A 9,340-nucleotide genomic window follows, 5' to 3' on the forward strand; every position below is an offset into this window, starting at 1 on the left:
GGTTAAATGACCATGGTGTTGGTGTGCTTGACTGGCCAGCAAACTCACCAGACCTGAAACCCATAGAACAAATGTCATTTCCACCACATCTCAATATACAGCTGTTATTTAGAAATAGAATAACTTATGCCACTCAAGAATTGTATAAGATCATTTTTGTAACTAGTTTTACCAGTTTTTCCACAATGTACAATAATTATACATTTGTCAATGAGATAAATTAACTGCCCTAAGGACCAAATGCTGAACTGTACACCTGTCACACTATGAAATGTAATATTGGTTTGGGTAAGAGCTTATTAGAAAATAAATACCTTGAATTTTTATATTAAGTAGAGCATGATCTCATAAATTGTGGATACATTTTTAATGTGTGATAAGAACTTTTGAAATATTTTTTTTAAATGTGTGTGGTGATGGAAATGACAGGGTGTTGTGGAAATGACAATGAAATAACATTAATGTGAAGAAACAGAGATATTTATTAGAAAAATTCTTAAACTCATCACACTCATTAAACTCAATTCACAAAGTCATTAAACATAACCACACCTGTTCTTAGTGTAGTGCTGAGTTTGATGTATAAAACTGATTTGTCTCACAGATGAACAGTTGCAGTGCATACTGTAAATAACTGACACAACTGATGGCAAGGCAAAAATATAAGCAATAAATGATGCATCAAAATTTCAACATTGTGAGATAATTATGAGGCTATATAATTGTGAGAGTTTGATACTGAAATGTTCAAACAGTAGAGATATTTATTAGAAAAATTCTTAAACTCATCAAACTCATTAAACTCAGTTCACAAAGTCATTAAACATAACCACACCTGTTTTTAGTGTAGTGCTGAGTTTGATGTATAAAACTGATTTGTCTCAAAGATGAACAGTTGCAGTGCATACTGTAAATAACTGACACAACTGATGGCAAGGCAAAAATATAAGCAATAAATGATGCATCAAAATTTCAACATTGTGAGATAATTATGAGGCTATATAATTGTGAGAGTTTGATACTGAACTGTTCTCATTGGTCTCTTAAATGAACACTCGTCTTCTGTAAAGAGTAACTGTAAAGAACACCTGAAACTGTATCATTTAAACAGAGATGTGGAATGTGGAAACTTTTGAGCACCTTGAATGTGTGAGTGTATGTATGTTTGCATGTCTTTTTTAAGTAATTGATAATTAAATCTAATTAAGTGTTTCACAGATTTCTTTCCAAACAGACACAATAATTTCCTTGTGAAGTTTGGTCACTGGTACAGGCTCAGGGATAAGGCCTATGATATTCTTGGTTTGGTACCAGGTTATGTCATCCCTTAGAGGCCAAAAAAAAAAACTATTGAGTCCAACACGGCTCATGGTTTTAACCAGAGCTCCACTGTAGACATCAGTATCCTGTATGATGCCAGGATAAATATCTCCATCATACTTCACAGCACACCACTGACCAATGAGTTCCTCGTTCAAGTCCACAATGTGCCGCAGACCTATTTGAGCTGTGTCAGGATGCGATGTACTGGTTGACGGGGAAGCTTCGTCCCAATGCTGGAACATGACTGTTTCTGGATGACTGTGTCTGGATTGAAACATTTGCAGTCATGAGGTGCAGAGCAAAAGCAACTGAGGATTCTCCATGACATTTGGCTTGGGCTAGCAGAGATTATCTGAAAGGAGAAAAAAACTGTTAAGGCATGAACTTAGTCACAACAATTATTTGTTTGGAGACGACTGTCTACCATTACCTAATGAATCTTCATTGTTCCACGGATTGTTTGTAGCTCGGACGGCACATGAATGTCCATACACTCAATGTCTTCTGGCTCAACATAGAAGAGCTCTGTGGCAGACTTTTGCTGCTGAAGCTCCTCAAAGAGCACCCGAGCATTTGGTATGTGTATGTCCTTCCCTCTAGCTATGATGTCATCAGCTCTTCTTTTCACTGCTGCTCCTATCCCATCAGCAGGGCCTTTTCCGTGGCCAGCCTCCAGAAAGTTCCAAGTCAGTTTCTTCCAGCCCATCTGATATGGAATGTTGGTGAAGAAGTAGAAATTATTTTTGGAGTGGTATTGGGTGGTCGGCCCATCACTGACCACATGCAGCACTGAAGCAGTGGGGTATTGATCCTTCAGGAAAGTGGGGACTTTTGATAGATGTGCCCAAATAGCACAGGGGTCATGACGAAATGAGGAGCTGATTGAGCAGACTGAGATGACACTGTTTCTGGTGTCATTTCCACCACAGAGGTGGAACAGTGAGTGTGAACCAGTGAGTGTGGGAGCAGTTGGGGGTTCAGTGCCTTGCTCAAGGGCACATTAATTAATTCAGGTACATTAATAGTTACCAGATAAGTCATATCAGCAAATTTCCTTTGGCGCGGATCTGGCCCATATCAACAGCTAAAGTGTGGCCCAGATTAGTTTGTGTTCGCCGGCCCAAAACTGGTCCACATCTTTCTTTCCAGAACTGAACCTAAAGAGTGCCATAACCCAACCCAGAGTGAGCCAAATAATAAAAACAGATGTGGCTGATATATGGACCTTATATGGTATTCTTATATGGCTGAGTTCTGTAAAGGGCTGAAGGCCCTTATGTGGCCCACATGTGGCTGATAAACCAAATGCCATTATTTAACCATATTTACACCACACCTATTTTTTATTTTTTTTAAATACCCATTACACAGTAAATCTTAAACACAAAAATGGATTCACACTCATTTTTTTAAATGTTTATAGTAGAATTTTAATAACAGAATTACAATACAGAACATAAAAGAAGTTGATACTTTTAGTAAGTCTCACCAGTCTCTCACTCATTTTAAATAAACTCAATTAATTACAATTTTCTTAAGGATAAAAAAATCTATCTTAGCTAATGCTATACAATAGGGAGCTCTATTAGAGCACATTACTAAAATATTAAAGGCTGCATTTAACAACAGTTTTCTGTTTTCAATTTCTATTTATTTTTAGATGCAATAACCAACACTAAAAAAAAATTTAAAATTGTATGCAAACATATAAACTGCACATTTGCACATTGCAATTTTCTAGCAACAAGCTGTGGACACTGAATGACTTGCCTGCGGTAAAGGTAATGCTGTTTTATTGGCATTTTTCCACAGTTGCGATTACATGACATGAGCGTGTTTATTTCGCGTTATAACCAGTTGTAACTAGTAGAAAAGAGAATTAAAGGGAAGGGATGATGATTTTTGCAAATGTCAGATGAATAAATGTACAAAAATGTATACTTTTAGTAAGTCTCGCCAGTCTTTCTCACTCACAGTCTGTCAGGAAAAAGAAGAGAAAAAAGAACATTAGTATATCATAATTAGTATCACACATTAGATATTATTTCAAGACAATCACATAAATGAGTGTAAATCAGCACTGCACACATTCGTTTCTATCACCCAAGACATGAGTGCCTTTTTAAATTAGGACAATTAGTTCTGGTTAAAAAGATCTGGACCAGTTTTGGGCCGGCAAACAACTGTATTTTCATTGTTGAAGTTTAAAAGTCTCTGGGTGTGCGACAAGGAGAAAACAGTGGTTTTGACACCTATAAGGAGGTTAGAAAGAAAGGTAATAGAAAGGTAGTAAAAAGTTTTTAAGGTGGTTTTATTGTTAGTTTGACTAAGAAAGAGGAATTTGTCCAAAATTATAACAACTGTATTTTCATTGTTGAAGTTTAAAAGTCTCTGGGTGTGCGACAAGGAGAAAACAGTGGTTTTGACACCTATAAGGAGGTTAGAAAGAAAGGTAATAGAAAGGTAGTAAAAAGTTTTTAAGGTGGTTTTATTGTTAGTTTGACAAAGAAAGAGGAATTTGTTCAAAATTATATGTATTTTAAAAAATATGACCAAAGAACATAAAAGTGCCCATAGTCTAAGAATCACCCTTAACGTGTTATGATCCAAAAGCGCAGACAAATCGATAAACTTGATAATGAACGCTTTGTTGTCCCATTGTTTGGGGGCGTTGCTGTTCGCATGGCTCGCGTAGATCATTACCATAGCGCTCTGCGCGAGGGTGTGATCATCATTAGAGATAATAAGCTGAGACAGGAGAACCCTGTCTTAATTAAATTAAACTGAACAAAATTACAATGTTCTCAGTTCGTCGATGCGTCAGTTAAGCTGTTTCCTTATAATGGACTCCAATGGGGGAGAACGCTTAACGTGATGTTATTCACAATATAAGAGCTCGTTCTTTTGACAGCAGAAAGTGTTTATTATAAGTACAATTGGACAGAAATATGGTTTTCCCCGGTCGTTGTTAAGGTACGTTAAACCACGTGTTTCCTTATAATGGACTTCTATGGGGGAGAAAACATCTCGGTTACGTATGTAACCTTGGTTACCTGAGTAGGGGAACGAGATGCTGCGATGACGTCATCGCTTTGGGAACACCTTCGGTGTGACGAATGTCTGAAGCCCTTATACCATCACGCCAATTCATTGGCCAAATAGCGCTTAGCACCGCCCCCAAAGCGCACGTAGGTGAGCTATATAGCGTGCTGCGCGCTATTTTCATTCCTACGGGCGACAGATGATTCGCTCCCTGAAGGAAATGAAATCTGATGAAAATAGCACGCAGCACGCTATATAGCTCACTTATGTACGCTTTGGGGGCGGTGCTAAGCGCTATTTGGCCAATGAATTGGCGTGATGGTATAAGGGCTTCAGACATTCGTCACACCGAAGATGTTCCCAAAGCGATGACGTCATCGCAGCGTCGAAGTGAGCCTATGAGAGGGAACTAACGCGTCAGCAGCGAGCGGAGCTCCGGAGGTTTTTGCAGTGAAGGGAGGGCTGGTAATGAAAACTTTTCTTTGCTTTTCATATGTCATCTGCTCATTGGCAATATTCAACAACATCAGCATTTATACACCACCTTTCAAGATTTTCTCATCTCAAGCGAATTACCTATATCCTATAATCTAACCATCTGGTTTAAATATATAAATATGATATCCTATTAAAGACTAAAAATCAACAGCGTCTGTTCTGTTTCTTCTAAATTCAACTGTACTGAATCAAAACATTCATTTGTTTGTTTCAGTAATGTGGCTTTAGTTTCAAACTAGCCCGTTAAATATGACCGGGTATGGCCTGAGCAAATATACGGTCAAGAAGTCGCATAGTAAGCGTATAAAAATAATAAGTTAAATAGTTTGCCAAAATCGACGTTATTATCAAATACAATTTTGATCGTCTATTGATTCAAATAGTTTTGATCATCTGCCGTTAGATTTTTTTTTTTTTTTTTGCTTTTTCGATCAAGCAAATGAAGAGAACACCGATAACAACAAGGACCCCAAATTCTTTGCTTTGATTGGTCAGTTTTCATCGGTTTGGTAAAGCATACGATAAAGGGATTGGCCATTACTGTGTTCTAGAGGCGTGGTCTTTGTAATATTCCAAGCCCAATTGGGTGTTTTTTATACTTAGCTCCTCCTTTCTAAGGCGTACCGGTAGTTACAACGCTGTCTACTGTGTGTTAAAATTACTCTGTTTATAAAACCGGTCCTCGTCACCAAAACTTATACTTTATTACGAGAAATATGTCAGTCACCCCAGATCTGATACGTGAAAAACTGATTGCGGAGATTGGTGCGATACACGTGGTATGTAACATGCATAGCCAGATGATACTAGAATTAAAATGATCTACAGATCATACAGTTTACATGTATGAATGAAACAGGCAGCAGCTGCTCTTCCCATTTCAGCAGTTAATTCACGAAAATACGTACACTGGGTTCCTTGTGTCAAAATACTTACTTTTTTTTCAGGCTGTAGAAGACACGTCTCCTAATAGATGTGCTGCCAGTTTTAAAGTTATTGTAGTATCTCCTCAGTTTGAAGGGAAACCATTGTTGCAGAGACACAGGTGAGTTGCTTCTTTTTCACATGATTCGTATGGACTAGAGATTTTTTTATGTTCCAATTGAATACAAAAGTATGAAACCACTGGTGAAAATGCTTCTGTTTCACACATTTTGCCCAAAGCTCCACTTCTTCAGCTGCAAACACTTCTGAACATCCCTCCCTTCTCTGTCTATGCAATTAAACATAACAATTTGAGTTTGAAAATCAAAGCGATTTTCATAATGTCTTAGTAATGACAGCAGCAGTCAAGGTGCATGGACTCCACAAGTTTCTGTAAAATCTGATGATCATAATTTGAGAATGATCTAGAGTCTTGTGGTTCAGTGACAGAACATCTGACTTTTTGTAAAAAGGAGTCACATGATCAGTCACAAATGATACATTAGATATTAGTGACACAGAGATGGTACAGAATCTTATTTCTTATTCATTTATGCCATACTGTAACTTTTGTTTGTTTCAATTGAAATGCTAAAACTTTTCGAGTTTTATTTTAATCCTAGATTTTCAGTGTGCTTTTTCGTCCTCACTTTATCAAGGTTAACATTAATGAAAATGAAAAATAACTGAAGATGGTTTCTTTGACTGAAACTCTGCTAAAAGAAAACTAGCTAAAAAATAACTATAAAAATAACAATAATTCCAAACTATAATGGCACTTCTCCGTTTTATACTCTTTTAGTAAATTACATAAGTTTCATGTGTGCACAATTAATGCCTGTTCTTTCATTTATTAATGTCTAATCACTGTGACTTTTAAATTACAAGTTAACAGACAGAATTGTGATCTGTTAAACTGACTGCATATAACAAGATATAGTTGTATATGTAAGATCAGTTTGTTTATGTTGACATTTGTTGATAATATTTGCATAAATAATTGTGGCCCTTATGTTAAACGCTCAGTGCTTTTTACTGTCATGTGACAATCAGGTTGCATTTCATATCAGTATTGGATATTGCCATTTAAGAAAAAAAATGGGATGCTGTCTCATCTCAGTCAAATTTGGAACACCTGAAGATGGTAGGAAAAATGTTGTTTGATGGAATCAGTGCAGTGGTGAGTGCTGTGAAAAAGGTCATCTGCAGATGATAAGAGTCCCAGCTGGCTCAGAGTGCCTCAGACATGGACGCAGATGTGCAGACTTAGCAGAATGATCTGTTTTTGTTTTTTTTGTTTTTTTGGTGTCAAGTCATGTGGAAGGGTATTGTCTTTAGAGAGAAGCTAAAGAGGCAAGCTGTGAGGAACAGGCATGCTGGGAACAATAGACTTACTGTCCTCATGTAATGTTTTTATAAATATCTGTGTTCATATTTGTTATTTAGGATGGTGAATAATTGCCTTGCCGAGGAACTGAAAGAGATCCATGCATTTGAGCAGAAAACATTGACACCAGAGCAGTGGGAGAAACAGAAAGCACAATGACACATGCAAGACATGCACAAAACTCATTTATGCAGCCATCAAATAAAACAGCAGTGACTTTTTTTTATTTGTTGATATTTCCATCTTTCCTCCCAAAGAATAATAATACAAATGTAATGGAAAGCAGTTGAGTTGGTTTTATGGGGTAATTACGCTTCAGGTTTAACTGTCATTAATGCATAACATCTTGTGCAAATGATTTAAATACATTATGTGCCCTTTGAAATTGTAGTATGCTGACAATAAAGACCATTTCTGGACAGAACTTGTAGTTTGTAGTCAGTTTGTTATTGTGCGTGACTTATTTTCATTTGTCTTTTTGGAGTAAAATCTGCCAAAAGTTTGAAGGATGGGTCAGACAAAATGTTTTAATAAAAAAATATGGCCATTAATAAAGCATTCAATACTGTTAATTTCCCCTTTTTTTTCAAAAACCCATGAAAATATTCAAGTTTTTTTTTTTTTTATCTCAGTTCAACTGGAATTAGCCATGTAACAAATGTTTACATGTTACCAATTGTTGAGATGCACAAAGTTCATCCTGTCAGAACATTCCAGCATTAATAAAATTAGCTTCACAAAAGGCAGTTTAAAAAGACAACAAAAAACATCATACTTTGGAGATGTTATTGTTGCTGAATGTTAGTGTTTAACCCCAGAGTCCATGTAACAGTGATGTCCTCAAATAATACCACCACAGTGAACCAATGAGACAAATTTACATTAGATTATTTGAACTGTTAAAGATATACTTTTCAAGCATGATTATCAACTTACAACTGAAATTTCGGTATGTTCCTCCCACAAAGACATAACATTTTTAGTTCTTATCCAACTTTAAAAAGAACAGAATGATTATTTTTCAAAACATCTGCTGTTTTTGGACCACAGCAAAGAAAGACATTTGAAGTTTAAAAGTAACATCAGGGTGACAGCTTTTTCAATTCTGGTGCACTATACCGAGGCTTCTTGTGTTGCGGTTTTATTCATTTCCAGACAAATACCTCTATTGGCCCCTTGAGAACCAATAAGGGTGATTATTGCAACGATAAACCTTTGATGCTCATGATATCTAAGTCTTAGAATTCCCAGCCAATTTGTGCAAATATAAATGCTTTACAAACAGAAGAATATGCTTCATTTAAGATGGCAACCTGTCAGTGATTCAGGGATAGACATAACGTCTTATGTTCAGACAGATATAAAGTGATTAATAACAGCATTGTGAGAGCAAATGTTTTATCCGTGAAGCTAAAAGCATGTAAGATGTATGCGGAAGCTGAGAGTGCAGTCGACCCTCCTGCTGTTTGACAAAGACACCAAGCTCCAGCAGGCATTCAGTGCACCTACATCTGTGTGACAGTAATATTACAGGAAAATCAGTATTTATTGTAAAACTAAATTAGCATGCTGTTCTGTCACTAAGTGCACTGAAAAGCAATTTCAATGCATAACAAAAGTAAATCAAATGTGACTGCAATGTTAATAAGCATGTGCAGGTCTGTCCTTAAAAACAATATATTTTATACACAAGCAGATAATAGATATGGAATCATAGAAATCTCACTAAAACCTGTTGTCACTTGCAGATTATATGAATGAGCCATTGCTTTTAACAGGATGGAGGTCACAAAATTTAAATATATCAGCACTTCACACCAACAAAATGGTACAAAAGCTGCTACTGTGGTGGGACCCTTTCTAATCTGCACCATTTAGGTACTAGTATGCATAGATATGTATAGGTCGATTCCGCATTCAACCGCTCTAGACACGTTGACCCCGCCCACCATCTTGGAACAGTCTATATGTCGTCAACATTATGCAGCATCTGGTTGTAAAAACTGCCTAAATTTAAATTCCTGAACAAACTGGATACACTTTCACAGATAAGAGTGTGTTGGTTTGTGTTTTTAATATGTATTAACTCAATATTTCAGGTTTTTAAACTAAAGTAGGCCAACCTTTTAAATGCCTTGTTAGCTAATGGCTTCATCTTGTTGTATT

General features: G+C 36.5%; 1 protein-coding gene across 1 annotated transcript; it reads left to right on the forward strand.

Moving 5' to 3' along the window:
• The first annotated feature begins 5,472 nt into the window (after positions 1 to 5,472).
• Positions 5,473 to 7,591, forward strand: LOC107730942 (bolA-like protein 2). Its single transcript, XM_016541906.1, has 3 exons — positions 5,473 to 5,642; positions 5,811 to 5,908; positions 7,234 to 7,591. Exons 1-3 carry the CDS (start codon positions 5,580 to 5,582, stop codon positions 7,331 to 7,333), a joined length of 261 nt encoding a protein of 86 aa, XP_016397392.1. The 5' UTR covers positions 5,473 to 5,579; the 3' UTR covers positions 7,334 to 7,591.
• Positions 7,592 to 9,340: the final 1,749 nt, after the last annotated feature.

This window comes from Sinocyclocheilus rhinocerous, unplaced genomic scaffold, assembly GCF_001515625.1.
Source record: "Sinocyclocheilus rhinocerous isolate Xijiao unplaced genomic scaffold, SAMN03320098_v1.1 scaffold4838, whole genome shotgun sequence".
Classification (NCBI taxonomy): domain Eukaryota; kingdom Metazoa; phylum Chordata; class Actinopteri; order Cypriniformes; family Cyprinidae; genus Sinocyclocheilus; species Sinocyclocheilus rhinocerous.